The sequence below is a fragment of the Erithacus rubecula genome, assembly GCF_903797595.1.
Source record: "Erithacus rubecula genome assembly, chromosome: 6".
Classification (NCBI taxonomy): Eukaryota; Metazoa; Chordata; class Aves; order Passeriformes; family Muscicapidae; genus Erithacus; species Erithacus rubecula.
This window is the reverse complement of record NC_136688.1, coordinates 59054319-59074218: the sequence shown is the minus strand read 5'-3', so window position 1 is coordinate 59074218 and position 19900 is coordinate 59054319. Positions and strand designations below refer to the sequence as shown.

At 41.3% G+C, this 19900-nt stretch overlaps 1 protein-coding gene across 1 annotated transcript; it reads left to right on the top strand.

Moving 5' to 3' along the window:
- On the top strand, nt 1-19373 carry KLHDC1 (kelch domain containing 1). Its single transcript, XM_079307866.1, has 13 exons — nt 1-419; nt 2901-2971; nt 4103-4220; nt 4788-4906; nt 6293-6371; nt 7155-7238; nt 8008-8091; nt 12569-12627; nt 14253-14365; nt 14787-14859; nt 17440-17524; nt 18043-18095; nt 18436-19373. Exons 1-13 carry the CDS (start codon nt 318-320, stop codon nt 18608-18610), a joined length of 1215 nt encoding a protein of 404 aa, XP_079163992.1. The 5' UTR covers nt 1-317; the 3' UTR covers nt 18611-19373.
- Nucleotides 19374-19900: the final 527 nt, after the last annotated feature.

Below are 19900 nucleotides of genomic sequence, written 5' to 3'. Positions count from 1 at the left end.
CCTCCTCTCGCGCACATTATTCACATCCTCCCGCATTATTCACATCCTCCCGCCCGGTTTATTCCGCCTCACGCCTCAGCCCGGCACTGCTGCCCGGCACCGGGGCCATTGCGCTGCTCCCCGTCCGCTCCCATCCCGGCGCGCACCGGGTGCCGCCACACACTTTGGACCCTCCTCGCTTCCCGTCCGCCCCAGGGGAGCGACCGGCGGCGGAGCCGCGGCTTCACCCGGAGGAGGCGGTGGCGGGACGCGAGCCCTGAGGCAGCCGAGCCGCTTCCTCCTCCTCCTTCCTCCTCCTCCTCTTCCTCCCCCCCAAGATGGCGGCGGACCCCGCGGATCAGTTCTGCGTGGCCGAGGAGCGCAGCGGCCACTGCGCCGTGGTGGACGGGAACTTTCTCTACGTGTGGGGAGGATACGTGGTGAGTAAGGCTGGCGGGGGAGCCGGGAAGGAGCGCGGGCAGCGGAGCCCCGGGCGGGGCAGGGGTCCCCCCGCCGCCCCTCAGCCCTCGGCGGGTGCCCGGGGCCGCGGCGCGGGCGCTGATTGGCTGCGGCCGCCGCGCGCCGTTCGAATGGCGGCGGGAGGCGCTGAGGGGACACCCCTGAGGGGACAGCGGGGATGGCGCCGAGGGGACACCCCTGAGGGGACAGCGGGGACACCCCTGAGGGGACACCCCTGAGGGGACAGCGGGGATGGCGCCGAGGGGACGACGCTGAGGGCACGGCTCGTGCCGCCATCCTTTCCCTGCTCGGCACCGCCATCAGCGCCCTCCTCCTGTCCTGCCCCGCGTGCCGCCGCCTCCGTCTCGGAGCCCGTGTGGGGCCGGGCTGGCGGAGCCGGTTCGCTCCCGTCCCTTCCCACTCGCCCTTCGCTCCTCAGCGCGTCTCCTTTCAAGCCTCAACAGCTGAAATTTGTGCCTCAGTTTTTCCAGGGTGTAATTCATGTTCTCGCTGCTGAGTCTCCGCGTTTTTTATTTGTTAGTAGATGCGTGGTGCTCACAGTGTGTTTTCCTGCCGCAGAAAGCACTGCTGTCACCTCAAAAACAAGGGTGGCAGGCTAGAACCCACAAACATTTTTTTACATTAAAAAGAAAGAACACTTTTGGTTCTGTCATAAGTAAACCTTTTTGCTGTCACCTCAAAAACAAGCGGGTGGCAGACTAAAACCTACAATTTTTTTAAAATATTTTTTTCATAAAAAAGAACACTTCTGTCTTTAAATAAATCCTTCTGTCACTTCAAAACCAAGTTGGTGACAGCCTAAAACACACTTTTTTTTTTCTTTCCACAAAAAAGAGCACTTCTGGTTCTGTCATAAGTAAATCCTTGTCTCTTTTAACTCTATGAATTCAACCCAAAAGGGAGCTAAGAATGATACTGCATTAAATACATCCACTTAGTTTTACCTTATTTTTCTGTTTATATTTATCTGTTTATCTTGTCTATCTGTACACATTGGCCATAAAACTGATAATACCTGTGCTTGGTGTAATTCCTGTTGTTGTTCAGGTGGCAGCTGTTATTTCTATAAAGATATTTCATATTATATCTATATTTTTCATGGGCAAAGGTAACTTTGAACTGTTCAAAGCTTGTCCTTCCATTCTCAAGCAAAGAACTCTAGTGGGAAACTCCTGGATTTAATATTCTGTATAACTAAATATCCCCTAAATCTGTGGTAATCTAAAGTAGTTTTTATGCTCTGATCTTTAAAACTGAGGTTGAACTAATGAGCTCAAAGTTTTCAAAGGTTTTCTAATAAAAAATTTGTGTTTGTGGCACATTCAAAACAGACAATGTATACGAAGTTTAGCAGATAAATTTTGCAATTGTTCTTAGGTTTTTTAATGTATTTATCTCTTGAAAGTATTATGAAAAAACAACCCTTTGCACAGATAAATCACTTTTCACATGTTGCTGGTGGACTCCTGCCCAGCAAACTTTTTATTTATGGCACAGTGTGTTTGCTCAGAGCTGCTTCTGGGGCAAGTGCTTGACCTCTGACATATCCAGATTAAACTGAGTCGACTTGTGGAGGTTGCAGAAGCTGCCAGGAGTCTGTAACCCAGGGCAGAGTAAATGGACCAAAATTCAAATGTACCTGCCTGCCTGGCACCTCCCAGACTGACAGAGTCATAATAAAACATCATTTGAAGGCATCAATATCAGCAACTGAATTGTCACTAATTAGATTGCAGTTTTGTATTTAACTTCTTCACATTCGTTTAATTTTGAGCCAGTTTTTATTTATTTACTGACTCTGGCTGCTTGCTCACTGCCAGGCTTTAATTCCTTTCTAGTGCCAAGGCAATAATTAGTGCTGTAGTTGTTATTCACCATGAGTATTGCATTCTCCTGTTTGTTGTTTTTCCTCATCATTATTTCCCAAAATATTTTTCTTTCCTAATGACCTCTGTTCAGATGCCTTAATAAATCTTTTTTTTTTTTTTTTTTCACAGAAAAATTAATTTTATCCTTTATATTTGACATCTTGGTCTTTCAAATTACTGCTACAAGTAACTTTTTGTGGTTTCAGTCCACTCTTTATATTCTACTTTTTATTCTGCATTTTTCCACTATGCCAATGGAAACAGCTCCTGATTAGAAGTATCTAAAATTAGTTTTAATTCAGGAACTTCAAATCTGGTTGATTATGTTCCACATCTTTTCTTGGCAATATGTTAAGTTGGTCAACCTGTGCCTTTATTGAGTGCTCCTGAGGAGGAATGAATTGTTTATTTTTAAAATAAATTTGTTTTATGATCAGAACATTAACACTGGGGTGTGACTCCCGCTCTGATTTCCTTAAGATCATTCAGTGTTGCCAAGTAACGTGGCTTTGGCATTTCATGTGCAAACAGGAGAAGCAGAACTGATTTCACATTTGCATGTTCTCCTTTCAGTCCATTGAAGAAAATGAAGTTTATCTGCCCAGTGATGAGCTCTGGATCTATGACATGGACAGTGGGCTATGGCAAGTGGCATTTCATGTTGGATTTATATTCATTTATATTGAATTATTACCCAAAGCTGGTTTTTGTCACTGTTCTGCAGGGAAAAGGCTTCAGGGATGTTGGTCATGTTAAATAGCAGGTGTTTAATGTAAACACTGAAGGACAGATCTGTGCTGGAAAATTAACTCCAGGAAACACAATCCTTGCTGAAGTCTTAATTATTGTGTGCAGGGAAGTGTTGGAAATGGTTGGCTCCAGGCTCTGTTAACACAGGTGCATTTACTTGGCAGTTTATTTTGGCTTAGTTTTTGTACATTAACTTTGATGTTAGAACAGTTCAACACTGCCTGCTTGGGCTCTTGTTCTAGTTACAGTTAGGTATTTATTATTTTTGGTATTGATTCCATATACATTGCAACTCAAAAATAACTCAGAACTTCCCCTTTTTCTCTTCCCCTCCACTTTATTTTCTCTTCCCCTTTTTGGTTCCTTCTTCCCCCACTTTTTGTTCCTCTCCTTCTCCTCTCCTCTCCTCTCTCTCCCTTTTTTTCCCATTTCTCTTTTGCTGCATTTTCCCCCTTTTCCCCCCATTTCTTCCCCCCTACAGACCATGATTTGCTGTCCCTTTCCTGTGGGACAGGGTTGCCCACAGCCCCCTCACTCCCTTGGTTTTCCCTGCTGTCCCAGTGCAGCAGTTTGTGCTCCCAGGGATCAGAAAAGTGATCTGGGTCAAACAGAACTTTTTTTCCAGGGTTATATTTAACCAGGATCTGCTCCTGAGCTGGCTGAGCTCTCAGCAGTTTCCCATGTGCAGCTGAGTGCAGGGAGCCTCACTTTTCCATTTCTGACATCCCAGCAATGCCACATTCCTATTTCAGGAATTCCTGGAGTTAATAGTATATCCAGATTTAAAATAATTCATATTTCAGCTCTACTAAAGCACTTCTAATGTTAATCTCACCTCCAGTAAATCAAGCTACTTTATAAACAGAAGTTCTTTCCACCACAGGAGCCCAACTTCACCTGGAGCTCCTAATCCTAGTTATGGCCCAAACTGTATTTTCACCTTTTAAATCTAAAAATAAACCTATTTGGGATTGTTCATTTTGGCAGATTTGAAGGGTAATGATGTATTTTTTTTCCAATTGCAGGACAATGCACCTGATGGAAGGGGAGTTACCCACCTCCATGTCAGGCAGCTGTGGGGCCAGCATCAATGGCAAGCTGTACATTTTTGGGGGATTTGATGATAAAGGATACAGCAATCGGGTATTGCAGTCTATTTTCCTCTATAACATTATATTTTAATAATTACTAATACTGACCTTGTTGTTTATCTGGTGAATTTATATTTGAATTAAAGAGAAATTTCAGGAAAAGCTTTATTTTTTGTAAACTTTCTATATTTATGCCTGTGCTTTCCCAAGTGGTTTTTAAAAATATTTTGATAGTTTAAATAAAGCTCTGAATATCACTTTTATTTTTGCTCTTTGATAGCAATTCACTGCTTTAAATAATCAGGTAATAATTAAGATTAAAATAGAGCTAGCAGCTTTCCTTGTAACTGAAAACTGAATTAACAAAACAGATGAAATCAGTTGTTTTATCATTATATAGATAAAGTCAGAGTTGACTCCTGAGTAGAAAATCAGTGAAATGGAGCCTCTCTTGAAACTTTCTGCCAACTCTCCCATTTAATTTTGGTTTTGGGGTGTATTTGCCATTGTAAACTCAGTTCCTCTTTTACTTCCAGGCTCCTGGGGGTGGTGGGTTTTTTTTTCTGGTGGTGATTTGTGCTTTATACTGAAAATATTGTGATTTCTTTTTCCTTTCAAGCTGTATTATGTCAATTTGAGAACAAAAACCGGAACCTACAGGTGGAAAAAAATCACAAATTTTAAAGGTCAACCTCCCACACCTCGTGACAAACTTTCCTGCTGGGTGTACAAAAACAGGTAACACATTAGAAATAGAAATTAATTTGTGTTAATTGTAGAGAGAAAGTGTTAAAAAGTGAAGAGAATCTGGGTTTGGGATGGAGGAAACTCTGATTTTTAACAACTTTGTAACAGTTTCCTCCCATGTGAGCTGAACTAATGGTAAATAAAACCCCACTTTAGGAGAAGGGTGAGATATTTAGGAAATGTTTTATACTTTAGAAAGCTATTATGCATCTATTACATGATTTTAACACATTAAAAACAGTACAAAATTACTTTCTCTGTTCTGTTTGTTATTTTACACATTAAATTATTACCTGCAGTAAATCCATTAGAGTTTATTTCCAAGGATTTTAACAGCTGGCAGCTGCAAAGGCATTTCAGTGATTATCCTGCAAGGGCTGAGTCAGCCTGGACATTTGTGTTGGAAAAGTGACTAAATGTGTTTAGAAAACACTTGGCTAAACAGAAATACTCCAGATTTTGTGTTTATTATGGAAAATATCTGGATAATGAAGCAGAAGTGACCACAAGCAGGTGCCCTGTCAGTGATTTTTTTATTAAATCTGTTGCAAACAAGTCAGAATGTGATTTATATCAGATAGAAATGATTTATCTTTTTCTGGACTCCACATCTGAATGGGTTTTGCATAAGCTGTGCAATGCCCCTGGGTGCCACATCTTGGTTTTGTAATTCTAATTTAACTGCAAGAGATAGGAAAATACAGGTATTTGAACAGCTCCCTAGCTGTTAACACAAAACTGTTCCAATAAATGCATTTATTCAGAGTGTTGTGCCATCTGCATGCTGAGAAAATCACCTGTTTAAATGATAGAATGGAACCTTTTGATGTAAAAAAAGATGATTTATGAATGGTCCTTTCCTGGGTGGAATATTGGACTGGCAGGTGTGTGAGGATCCTTGCAATGGGGGATTCAGTAGTGCCTGATTGAGAAAAAAATTATTTTAAGCCAAAAAAAGACTTTTTATGTCCTGTGGGACAAACCTTGAGAACATTTCTTGCCAAAAGTTGGACACAGAAGGCCAAAAATGCAGCAGGAGCACAGGAATTTCACTAGGGCAGGGCAGAAGGAGGCATTTCACTGTCTGGCTGTCATTTCCCATTTTTGCCTGAAAACAGCACTGGAAATAAACTTTTGGGGAGAGGAACAGAGATTTTGAGGTGTCTTGAATAATTTCCTGGTGTGGGTTTCAGTCAGATTTGCTGAGGGTGTGGCTGTGACCTTCAGCTTGGTTGTGTTTGCATCATCTGGTGCAACAAAAAATATTCACATTATTTTTATTACTGCTAATACAATAGTAAACCAAATCATTATTGCAGCTTATTCATTTTAATCTTATTTACAGAAGAGCTCAATGAAGTGGTTTTGTTGTTTCAGGCTAATTTATTTTGGAGGTTATGGCTGCAGGAAGCACAATGAGCTCAGTGATTGTTTCGATGTCCACGATGCATTTTGGGTAAGAAATTTGTCCCCATTCCCACTGATTTGATTGGGGGAAAAAAAAATCCTTTTTATCATCTGAAAAATCAGATTTTTCTTTTATTTATAGCATCAGCAGAAATGCACATTTGGAATCTTTTTAAGGTTTGAAATCCCAGATATTGCACATTGAGAGCTGTGGTTGTTCCACACATTCCAAGTTCCCAGTGCTGGGCTGGGAGTGCCATGAATTAAATGCTGTCAAAGCAGGATTTTAATCTGAGGGCATATTTTAAAGCTGAAACTCCCAGAACATTTTATAATTTAGTTCTTTCAAGTAACATTAGGGAATTCAGAGCTTCCAAAGTCTCATTGCCAAATACTCTGGGTTCATTTATTGAATTTATTCTGCAGAAAGATGCCTGGATTACCAACTTTCCCACAGTAATTCCTTCTCATTAATACAGAGATGACTGAGCAGAGTATTGACAGGAAGCTCCTGACATCAAATATTAGAGATTGACACACAAGAATTGTTTTCTTTACAATTATTTATTTCTTAGTGTGTTACAATAAAATTTAGAAGGTGAAATTTGCTGCAGTGTCTGATGTTTGGGCCCAAAGCCAATTTCCAGACATCCCTGAGTGCTGCTGCCCTTCAATCTAAGCTGCTGCAGCATTGTTAAAAATATCCCATCTTTTAATGAAATTGCCTATTTTACTGTATTTCCTGTTTGGGCAGATTCCTTCCAGGTTAGTCTCATTCATTTAGAATAAAAGATGTATTGTTTTAATTTGGTTTTTTTTTCATTTCTCCTAGGAAGGGCAGATATTCTGGGGATGGCACAATGATGTTCATGTTTTTGATACAACCACACAGACCTGGTCTCAACCAGCAATTCGAGTGAGTGGTTTTTAGTCTCACATCTTGACACAACTGGGATTTTACTGAGTTTTGAGGAATTATTGTGCTCTAGAAATTTGGGACAAGCAACCAACCCCAATGTCCAGCCTGGCCTTGGGCACTGCCAGAGATCCAGGAGCAGCCACAGCAAATCTGGGGATCCCAGCCCAGCCAGGAATTCCCAATTCCCACTATCCCACCCATCCTGGCAGTGTCCCATTCCCTGTGTCCTGTCCCTCCATCCCTTGTCCCCAGTCCCTCTCCAGCTCTCCTGGAGTCTCTTTAGGCTCTGAGCTCTCCCTGGAGCTCCTTCTCCAGAGGAACACCCCCAGTTTTCCCAGCCTGGCACCAGCCCTTTGGAAAATCCTCTCCATGTGTAATTCCCATGGATAAACTGTCACAGATAACAGGAGAGCTCTGCCTTATTGAGATGAAAATACTCTATAAAGTTCATAAAATCCAGGTGAGTTTATGGAAGAACTCAGTTGTGTATTTTAAAGAGTGTCTGGCAGCATTTTATGGTCTTTACAAGATGTTCTAAAGTCCCTATAAAACCAAATGCAAAATCTGAAATTACCATTGCAAAGTAAAAACCAGTTTTGCCACATTTAGTTCTGATTTACACAGGGAGGCTTCTTGACATATAAATAACATCAGATTTCAAGATTTTCCAGAGCTTTTAGTAGCAGATCCTGATGATTTGTAGATCAGAAAATAAAAGTGTCCAGGAGATTTGCTGGTGTTCTGAAGGATTATTTTGTTCTTTCAGGGTGGAGATCCACCTCAGCCTCGAGCAGCTCACACATGTGCTGTGCTGGGAAATAAAGGTTACATCTTTGGAGGAAGAGTGCTGGTAATTCAATATTTTCTTGTCAATCATATTATTTTCCTGGCAGGATTTTTTTTTTTTTTTTTTTGTCATTTTGTAGTAGGAAAAAAAAATCCCAAATATTTTTGGCCTTACCTGGATGTTCAGGGCTCTGAATCCAGGATGCTGCTTGTCATCAGTCTCTACAAAAAGAAGAATATTTCTGTCTGTAATATTAATGATTGTCCCAAAAAAGGTAAAAACAGATGATTGTCTGGTAAATAACAGATTTTATAATTGAATTTTGCCATTTTTTGCACATAAGTGACTGAAACACAGCTGTCTGGAAGAGGTAATAGACAGAAGGATGCAATCTGTGCATATTTAATGTAGAGTTGAGTTGTGGCTGTGCAATTTTAACTCTTCCTGACTTTTTCTAACTTAAAAAAGCCATAGGCACCATCCCCCTGATTATCTGTACCTAAAATCCATGAAGCCACCACTGGTAAGCAGGGAGATACTGAAACCTCTCAGCAACACTTGGAATTTCTCCAGTGCTAATTAAAGGAGATTTTCTACTCAGTTCCTCTCTGCTGAAGCACTGATGTAAGAAACAGCTCCTGTAAGGCAAGTTAAAAACCCTCCCAATTTCAGTGACTGTGCACTCTTGTGTTTTATTTTTAATTCAAGTTTTTAGCTCTTTTCACTACAGCTGATTTAGAACCTTTAATCCTACTCAGCTAGAGGATGAGCCTGGATGTTTTCTATCTCCAAAAAGTGACAGTGAAGAAGCTCCTGAGAGCCCCCAGTGCTGTGTTCCTGTAGTTCTGGTCTAGAAAAGAGAAGGAATTAGTTTGGGGATGAACATATTCCAGCTCCACCTTGGAAAGCTGCCACAGCCTCAGCCCTGGATTCCCAAAGCCTGGCAAACAAAGCAGTGTAGAACTGCACTTAGTTCCCCATTCCCTGGTTTTCCTGCTGGAACATTCCTTTGGCAAATCTGCACTCCTTCCAGACAGAAACCAGCCCCACACAGCAGGCAGGGGCAGAGTGACCACACCATGTCCAGCCACTTCCCACTCCTGCAGGAAATTTTTATTGTAGTGCCTCTCCAGAGCAAACAGAAAATAGTTAAAATTGATCCTGTTTGTTTTTGCCATTGTGTGACCTTTGATTCAGGATCTCTGGAATTGTTACTCAAACTTGAGAGAGCTGCACTCAGCACCTCCCAGAGCTGCAGGCTTGGACAAACTGGGTTTGCAAATAGCTGAAGGAAATAAAGATATTTGAGGAGATGGAAAAATGGGAGTGAGCCCTGTGCCTCTGGACTTGCTCTGTCCTGTGTGCTCACAGCTGAACCCTTGCTGACCACAAGTCCTGCTCCTCCCTCAGGGAGCTGAGAGGGGAAAATCCCAAATGTGGAGATGTAAAGGTCCCTTGGATAATTTGATCCTGTCAGTTGCTCCTGAGCACCTCCAAAGCCTCAGGGATGTCACTGAGGGCTCTGTGCTCACCCTGGGGCTGCTGCACTCTTGAACTGCTCTGTGACTCCAGCTGGGCTTTCATGCAGCCTCTGCCAGTGAAATTCTGATTTAGCTGGAGCTCACCTGTCATTCCTCCACTGCCCTCAGAGGAGTTGCCCTCAGGCTTCTCTTTAACTCTGTTTGACTACAGCATTCTGATCTCAAAAGGTTTTTCTCTTCAGCTTCCTTATAAACTTGCTAAATTTCAGTGAAACCACTTGGGAACCCATGTCAGAGAAGAGTGAAATTGTGGAAAGCTGTTTAATTCTGTAGGAGAGCAGCAAGTGTAATTTTCACCTCAATGATTATTATTGATCCATTTTCTATCCTAGAAATAAATGAAAGGAAACATAAAAAGGTGAGGGAACATTCAGTGGGGCTTGAGGAATTAATGTAAGTCATGAAAAGAAAAAGCTAAAGACAGCAGAAATCCACTAAATTTCCTGACACCAGGAATAATTCCTCCCCAAAGGATGAAGTTTTGCTTTTCTCCAGAAATTAAGGAGCAAACACGGGGTTGCTCTGCTCCTCCTTCTCCTTCTAGTTCACCATAATACAAATCTTCCCAGGGAAAAGGCTCTGCAAGGAACCAGAAAGGGCCAGGAAGTGTCATGAGGCTTCTCCTATTCATCTTTCTGGGAGGAAAGGGCACCTTTTTCCAAACTTGGAGCTAGACTGGTAAAAGAAGATGATGATGATGATGATGATGAGAATCAGTTGTACCAGGAATCATTTGAAAACAGGCTCAGAAGTGTTATGTGGACTCAGTTCCTTCAGGTAAGCCCCTGGAAAAACAGACATGGGACAAAGTGGGAAGGAAGGCAAGTTAGTCCAGAAGTTGATGTGAGTCTTGTGTTTGATTTAAGTGGAAAAATTTCATGTTGAGAATGAAGTAAATAAACCAAAGTCTTTGCAGCAGCTCCTCACACATCTGGTGCCTTAATGTAAGCATGTTGAGATTTCCTGTCACCCCTCCCTGTCAGCAAAGAGCAGAAGATCCATGGAGCTGCAATCCTTCTCTTGGCAAAATTGGAGCTGGAATAGCTTTTGGTTGGAAATCCAGAAGGGAGAGCTGCAGAATTCCATGTCCAGCAGTGAGCTGGGAATAATGTCACCCTTAAAGCCTTTCATGGTGCTAATCCTGAGACAAAGCAGGTCCTGCTTAACATGCCCTGGGCTGCAAAGAAATGAACTTGCCAGAGATCAGCAGAGGGTCTCAGGAGCCCTTGGAGCTCCAAGGGAAATGCCAACCCCTTTAGGAGGCTTGGTGCTCTTAAGCCAATTAAAAAGCATTTTAGGATTGGCAGCAGAATGATGTCAGAGAGCAGGAAGCAGAAATCCATGAGAAATTACAGGAGAAGTGTGTGGCAAGTGATGATCCTATAAACCTGTGTGGTTCCAGCTTCCCAGAGAAGGGTTGGGTAGAAAGGTGCTTTCATTTGTTAAATGCCTGAATTTTGGACAGCTGGTGGTGTTTGGAATTCAAAATGAGGCTGCTGTAATTCTGCATCTGTCCAGCTGTTGAATCATGAGAATGCAAAAATTATAACACACTGATTTCCCAGAGAGCAGGAAACAGAAAACTTCTCCATCTTCTGCCTAATGCCTAGGAAAGGAAAGCCAGCAAGGAGGTCTTGAACAGGATCCTCTTGAAACCTTAATTTTCAACATAACAGCAACTTTGTTTGATAGGTATCCTTCATATCAAATTGTATTACTCCAACATGATTGGATATTCCCAGTTGTACAGGCCAGGATGTTGGGTTTGCCCCAAATGTACAGAAAACTGCATTTTGCTTTTTGCTTGGATGATTTGATCCCCTCACCCCCTTCAAAGCCACCAGAAGGAGCAGGAAACAGGACAGAGCTGGCATGGAAGACAGATCTGTCCCCTGGCTGTCACCTGGACCACACTTAGTTGTTTTCAGTCACCCTCTTGAGGGATTAAATGGCTCAGGCAATGCCCCAAACCCTCACAATCTGCTTCCCTTTCTCCTGATGCCCTCCCCAAAAATGCTGGTTCCCATTCCCTTCCCAGGCCAGCAGGATTAGCACTACTTGGCAGAGGAGGTTGCAGCATTCCTGAAAACCTTGCTGTTCCCTGAAATCCCTGAGAGACTCCCCAGAGCTCTGCTGCACAGCTCTGGAGTCCCTCAGCCTCACTGCCAGGGGTACAACCCCTCCTTTCAGCCTAGCTCTGCCTCAGAGGATCTGCAAGCTGGAGAAAGGCTTTTTCTAATAGATCTATGGACTGCCCAGGGAGAAAAGGAGTTGGAAGGTAAGGCAAGAAACATTTCCCTATTTCCCAGATGGTTTTTGTAGTCCTCAGGGGGAATCACAGCTCCCAGTCAAGCAAAGAAATGCTTTTGTCACCTTCTGCAGCACCCCAAGGCAGTCAGAGACTCCTCCCTCCATCTCAGAGCCCAGGCAGATAAGCAAGTGGAAAGATTTCCCATTTTTATGGCAAATGCCAAAGAGTCCTAAAACTTTGCTGAAAGGAGAAAAGGGAAAAGCACAAATGATGGACTTTTTCTGGGAATACACAGAGTACAGCACAGGATTCTCAGAGGAGTAGTGAGACAGGAGGATACAAACTGCTGATCCCAGTGTCAAGGAAAATAACACCAGGCAACTATAGGAGAGTCAAACACCTTCTGCATTTCCCTGCCAGGAGTTCTGTGGATGGAAGTTAAAAACATTTGCAGGAACTGGATAAATACCACAAAGTTCTTCACTTTTAGAAGCTAAAATTGGCCCCATAGTGCTGTTGCATGACTGGAAATATTTCTGCCAAGCACTTTCCTGAGAGTTGCATGGTTTTTGTGAGGAGAAAAGCTTTTCATCTGCCACATAAATCAGATTTCTATTAAGGCACGTGGGTACAGATTTCTTCCAACTGTTGGTACTTGGAATATTCTGTCCCAGGAAGGCCTCACTGAAATACTTTGTTTATTGTTTGCTTCAAATAACCCAAGTGGGATTTTATTTCTTTGTTTTAGCAAACCAGAATGAATGATTTGCACTGCCTCAATTTAGACACTTGGACTTGGTCTGGAAGGTAAGTTTGCCTTTTGTAACACTTAAAGCTGAATTTAGAAGATGGAAACATATTGTTAAACAGTTCCAGAGCTATTCCTGCAGCTTTTCCAAGAGGACAATGAGGGTTTGGGGACTTTTAGCAGCTGCTGGATTGTGATTTCAGTGGAATTGAATTTGATAGTGGTTATTAAACTTTTCCTGCTCTGCAGCAGAGCATTGGTGGTGCTGTTTAAAGCACAGCATGGAGTGATTTAACACCCTCATTTTCAGGCTGGGTACATTTATCCATATGGAATTCCAGGTTTTAGGGCTTTGGGAATGCTGAGTTTACTGGCTATAGTTGGGCTAATTACAGCACAAATTGGGAAGAGACCATAAAAGACCATGAAATCCTAAAAAATGAAGATTTTTCCAAAATTCAAATTATTTCTATATTGTGATCCAAGAATAGCTCATAACACTTATCCATGATTTAGTATAGTATATATAAAAATATTAATATATTGGATCACTGTAAATTTAGGAATCTTCTGCTCAGCTATTGCAGCACCTCTGCAGAGTCTTTGAGAGATTGAAAAAAGAGATTTAAGACTAAAAAAAAAGAAAAAACTTAAGATATTGGGGAAAAAAAAAATGTTCAGTCTGTTGATTTTGGCACCTCACAGGAGATAAAGTGTTCATATTTATTTATTCATTATTTATTTCAACTCCTAATCAAAAAAGGAACCAATAATTATTTATTAATAAATAATGATTTTATTTACTAACCAGTCAAGTTTTTTTTCTTACTCAACTCTACTCAGCTTTCTTAAGGAATTGCATCACAGGAACCTGTTAACCCAGGATTATCATCCAGCAGGGGATTGCAAAATTCATTTCAGCAGAAGTTGCTTTCCCTTGAAAGTTGCTTGAGCTCTAAATTGTCATTCAATATTTGGTTATTTCTGGTACTGGGATAATTTCTTGTGCATGAAAATTTATATTTTATCAATTGTCAATATCTGTTTGATTTTTTTTTTTTTTTTTACAATCAAAGCCCCTTGGCCAAGTTTAGAAGCCTCTTTTCTTCTCTTGGATTCAAACAAATATTGCAACTTGGCCTTAACTTGAGTGCCAAGTTTAGCAGGGCACTTTTGCAATCCCTGTTTATTTATCTCTGAAAACTGGTTTGTTTTTTTTTTGGATATCAGGATCTTTACTGTTCACATTCTCATGCAAACCCAACTAAAATAAAATCAATTTCCATGCAGCTCAGCTGAAACAGATTCCAACTCTCTATTTTTTATCAATAATAAACCTCCATCTGTTTTGTACTTAGGAAATCTCCTCTTTATTAATATTTATTTCAAAATCTGGGTGAGCTCCATGTTGAATAGTTGGCAGCTTTTGGATCAGAGGTAAAGCCACAATCCTTGTGTCATTTAAAATCATTTTCCTGGCAGTGGAGAGCCTGCACCCCCCAGGATTGATCCCTTTTCATCTCAATTCACTGTTTCCCTTCATGTACATGGCATTTATTTGGCTATTTAATCTATTTTTTCACTGGGGGAAGTACCCAAAGTGGTTCTAGAACAAACAGAAATGTTCTGCCAGATGAATTGTCAGCACTGTTGGAAAATGTGTGGTTTTTTTTGGTTTCACCAGGATTAATATCAGTGGAGAGAAGCCCAGAGATCGTTCCTGGCACACCCTGACCCCCATAGGGGATGACAGACTTTTCCTGTTTGGTGGCCTAAGCTCTGATAATGTTCCTTTGAGTAAGTAATTGAGAGCAAGCTAATTAATTATAATTCTATTGTGCATTTTAGGTCACACAAACAGGGTGTGGGATAGTTCATAGGAGCAGCTTTTGTGGAAAGGGCAGCTTGTTTCCATGAAAAAACCTGAAATTAGCCAAAATTATATTAAGATAAATAATAATTTCACAGATAAATCCACTGGGAGGAGATGATTTTCTTGATTTACCCAAAAGAAAGAGATTTGGTTTGTTTTAATTCCAGATTTCAGTGCAGTGAGAGTTCAGGACAACATTAAATTACAAAGAGTAGAAAGATGCAGCTTTGTGAAGAACTGATGCTACTGTAATCTAAATAAACATGCTCTTAGAGCTGTTTGTGTGAATAAAAAGATATTTTTTTTGTCCCAAAAAGCTCATTAATGAGTGTTTACACATTGCAGGTGATGGTTGGATCCACAGCATTGCTACAAATGGATGGAAGCAGCTCACCCATCTGCCCAAGAGCAGGCCCAGGTAGAGAAACATAAACCATGTGTGCTGAAATAGAATCATTCTTCAAAATGAACCCCTTTTTAAAGGATATTTTAGAATATTAATGCAGTGTGGTTGAATAGTCTGCTTTAACACCTTTTTTTTACCTTCATACCTAATTTTTAATTTGTGCATTTGATGCTTATTTGCATGAAAAGATGTTTTTTTTGTGGTGAAGGATCTGGGTGTCCAATTGACCTGGTGCTTTGGAGAAATTACTGTTATTAAACAAAACCATAAAAATTGGAGGAATTAACCAAGGAGAATAATAAAAGCTCATTAATGTTAATACATGATTAGAAACAGGGGAGGACAGAACCATGCAAAAGCTGATGCCTCTTTCAGGGTTCAAAAGCAAAATTGAGTGTTAACCCAGTGTTTGAAGCATTATCTGTGTTTCTAAGTTAAAAACTATTGAACTGATTTGCTGTAGATAGTAAATATTTAGATTTCCATTGAATTCATTCCCTGCATTCACCCAGAAACTCCCAACACAATTTTCTATCATTTTTTCTAATACAAAAATGTCCAGTTCTGCTCTGCTCCCTGCCTTGTTACTGAAATATCTTTACCTTGATTATTTCTTTTTTCCTGTTTTATCCTGTTCTGGGCTTTTAAACACAACAGCCACAGCTAAACCAACTTTTCTCCCTTCTTACCCTTCAAACTCTTTCAAATAAACTCAGACCTCATCCTCACCAAAGATTTTCATTACATGATTTTTATTTTTATGATCTTTAAGGACTGAGGAGTCTTTAAACACAGCACAGCAGGAGCAGCCAGGGGTCTGTGCTCAGTATCCCAAAGTTTCCCCATGGTGGGATTTCCCTGGCATGTTTTGTGGAGCAGCAGCTCAGTTGGAATAACCTCTGTGCCCTGCTCTGTGGGGATCAGGGATTCCTGAACCCCACTGCTTCCCAGGCACTTCCAGGGGATTTTGGGATTTGGGTTGTAGGGCTGAGGATCTTTCCTGCACCTAAATCTGTACAGAACTAAAGGACCTCAACCTTCCTTCAGCCAAACCCCAAAACCTCATTGACTTTTTCAGCAATTCTCAGGATTTTATAGTTGGAAGGGACCTCTGGAGATCTCCAGTCCAGCCCCTTGCCAAGGCAGGGTCACCTGGGTGTGGCCAGAGGGGTTTGGGATGGCTCCTGGGAAAAAGGATGGATAAAAGGAGCCACACCAAAAGCCTGTCCATACATTCAACTGGTTACATGTCAAGTATTTGTACCAGAATTTTATATTCTGCAGGATCTCTGCAGCTGGAAAAGCTTTGAATCAGTTCAGTTGCTCTTAAAATAAAATGCAGGGCAGTCATGCATCTATGTGTACTTCTTTTCTATATTCCTCTTATTTTGTAATAAAATTCATGAGTGTCTTTTCCTGATGCTGCTGCAACTCTGATTCCCTCCCTAAATTCTGTAGAGAATAATTTCCTTCACCCTCCAGTTTCTAAAAAAATTCCTTCTCAGGTAATCTTGAATTGGTTGAAAACACTGTTCCTCTCTCTGTCCATCAGTTTTACTTCATCCAACGTTTTGCATGCTGGGTTGAAATAGAGAACAAACTGTTTAACCCCTGGATTCCCACTGTTTTCATCCCCATGTAATGCTGTTGCTGTAGCTGCAAGAGCCCTGTGTGATTTCAATAACATGCTTTGTTAGAATGTTTAGGTGATAAGTTAGAGCAGCCCATGGGAGGACACAAACTCTCAGGCAGTAGGAAAAGCCTCAGGTTGCAAGCTAGGATGTCAGCAGAGCCCAGGCAGGAAAGGCTTCCCAGTGTTCTCCGTGACCAAGCCCAGAGTTCCCCTAATGCAGAGCAGGCACAGACAGATCTGTCCACAGCAATGAGGAAGGGAAAAGGTGAGGAACCTCCTAAGGACAAAGAAAATGGGAACATTGATTTTTACTTTTTTTTTTTTTGCATGAAACTTCAGTGGTGTATTTGATTTTGGTTCTAAAGTCCGTCAGTAGTGATGGCAGACCAGAAAAATCTGATCATGGAGAATAAACCCCATGAGGGGGTGGCTGCTGAAGGGGCAGAATCTTTCTGAATGATTATAAAATCAGGCTTTGCTTTTGTGGGGTCTTGGATGTAAGTTATGACTCCCAGCAAGTGATCCCAGAACTCTGGGGGAAGGGTAAGAGTGGAACAGGGTAACTGGAGATCCAAGAGCTCAGGGGTCTGAGAGCCCCCCAGGCTGACAGCCATTGGAAAATGATCCTTCTGAACCAAAGAAAGTGGAAAATTGCAAAAGATAAAGCTTGGTTTGTAGAATTGCCTAAAAAATTTTCCACTGTGGTGATAAATAAGACAAAGCTTATATACCCAGAGTATAGAAAAGTCAAATAATGACAAAATATATTGGTCTGTATGGAAATAACTCTCTTTAGGTGGGGAGTTACATTGCTCTCTTATTTTATATTATTAAACAAACAAGTAATAGATTTTGAAGTGTGATTTTTAACCTGTGAAATAATGGCTTTGTCTTGCTGGTAACACACAAGTCCTTTTTCTTGGGCACTCATTGCATTGTGTTTCTGGTTTGACTTGCAGGTTGTGGCACACAGCCTGCCTTGGGCAGGAGGGAGAAGTGATGGTGTTTGGGGGCAGCAAAGATGATTTGCTCTATATGGACACGGTCAGTAAACTGCACAGTAAATCCCATCACTGGGATAATTGAATTGATACCAATTCATGGAATGGTTAAATTTCATTTAATGCACCCCCTGCCATGGCAGGGACACCTCCCACTGTCCAGTTATCATCCATCCCTTGGACACTTCCACAGGTGGGGAGTCCAAAACTGAGCAAATCAATTAATAAATATATTTATATATAGGATTTTAATTGAAAAAAACAAAACCAGATTGAGTTTGGCTGAAACAATTTGCTCAAATTGGTAACTGAAACCATTACTGAGGAAATTATTGTAAATTAATTATAATTTACACACCACTGTTTCCACTGAGGAATTCCCACCTGATTCTTGACTAACAAAATAAAAAGGAATTTGTAATTCAGATTCCTTATAAATAATTGGTCAAGTTTAATATTTCTAAATCATGCACATGGTAACAAGTGTGACATTAATGGAGAAAACTGCTGAGGTAGGGAAGTTGTTTGTCATTCTAATGGTTCTTTTTTTCTCTTGATCAGGGTCACTGCAGTGACTTGTTGATATTTCAGACTCAGCCCTATTCCCTGCTCAGGTGAGTCAGAGTTACAGAATCCCTGAATGGCTGAGGCTGGGAGGGACCTTAAATCCCATCCAGGGGCAGGGACACCTCCCACTGTGCCAGGTGAGAACATTTCTAAATGTTTCAGCCATTTCCTGCAGGAATTGGGTGAAATACTCAATTACTTCCTCAGGAAATACTTGAACCCTTCAGTGTGTGATGCTGCACAGCAGGTTAATCACTGGTGCACCCACAACACCTGTAATTAACACCTGTCATTAATGCACATCACCAGCTTTTATTAGGTCTCATGTGTTAGAATATAAACCATTTCCTTCCATTTTATTTTTTTTTTCCTATCTCCCTTCCTCAGGCTGTGTCTTGACTGCATTGGGAAGAATGCAACTCTCTTGGAGAACCAAATTCCCTGCTTGCCATCCAAACTTCTGCAGGAAGTGCTGAAAAAAATCACTTTTTGGGCTGCCATGACCCACAGGCAGGAGAGGAAAGCTGAGACTGAGAGACAAAACCAGCTGCACTCCACATGAAGCAGGCAGGGAGCTCTGGACACCTCAGAGTGGTTTGTTCATGAACTTTGCTGCTGTTCCACTGCAGCTCTGTGTTTCTGAGTGAAGTTTGACAACAAATCCTTTTTATGGGAATCTCTTGTTTCCTGTGTTATGGAAAACTGATACAACTTCATTTCTAGGTAATTGTTCACCTCTGCTGTTGTGGTTTTGACCACACAGCCCTCACCACTTTTTGGGTTTTTTTTTTGGAAAGGGAGCCATTCCAGCTGGATAAAATATTAAGTCTAAAAATCCTCCTTGACCTTACCCCACCAGCCTTCCCAAAAATAAAATTCATCTTGGTGTCTTGGAGACATTCACACTTTGTCAGTCTTAAAGGTAACAAATTTACCATCACCACCAAATGTTTACTCCACCAGTCTCTGACCAAAATCCAACCCTGGAGCCCCACACCTCACTCTCCAAGTAGGAAAATCCATCAGGGAATTGTGGAATTTGGAAGAAAAAGCTGCAACAAACAACATCACTGATCTCTACAGGAAAACTTGAGTTCATCAGCTGGTTTTACTGTTTCTGTCATCAGGAAATCCTTTTGGAAATAAGTTGTATATTGTATTTTGGATGTGCAAAGTTTATATTTCATTCTTGTTAAAAAAAGCCAACAACAAAGTTGCTTATTTATTGTTTAAAAAAAAAAAAGCAAATGTAGTTCTGGTTATTTTTCTGTTTCAAATATTTAGTTAACAGGAACACAGTCATTAAAATTTTATAGAGAGTTGAATCAAGAGGCATTTGGACACATTTTTGATGGGTTTAAAACCTGTAAAAATTAATTATTGGAGAAAAAGAGGTATGGGGGGAGCAAATTTGTTTCAAAGAGGAAGTTTTGTGACTGGTTATTTTAACAGCTTAATTTTATGTGCTGAACTCCCTCCCCTCTTTTTTGAGGGAGGGGAATTCAGATGCCCCCCTTGAGCATCAAGGTTTAATTTTGGTGGGTTTAGGTGCCCCCATTGTGAATTTGTGAGGTTCAAGTGCCCCTGAGGTTAATTTTGGGGTGGTTCTGATGGCTCCAAGGTAAACCTGGGGTTGTTCAGGTGCCCTCATGGTTAATTTGGGGAGGTTCAGGTGCCCCCAGTGTGAATTTGGGGGATTCATGGGTTGATCAGGAGTTCCCAATGTTCATTTTGAGGTGGCTCAAATGCCTCAAATGTGAATTTGGGGGGTTCAGGTGCCCTCAAGGTTATTTTTGCACCCAGTGTTGATTTGGAGAGGTTCCAATGTCCCCAATGTTAATTTGGGGGGGTT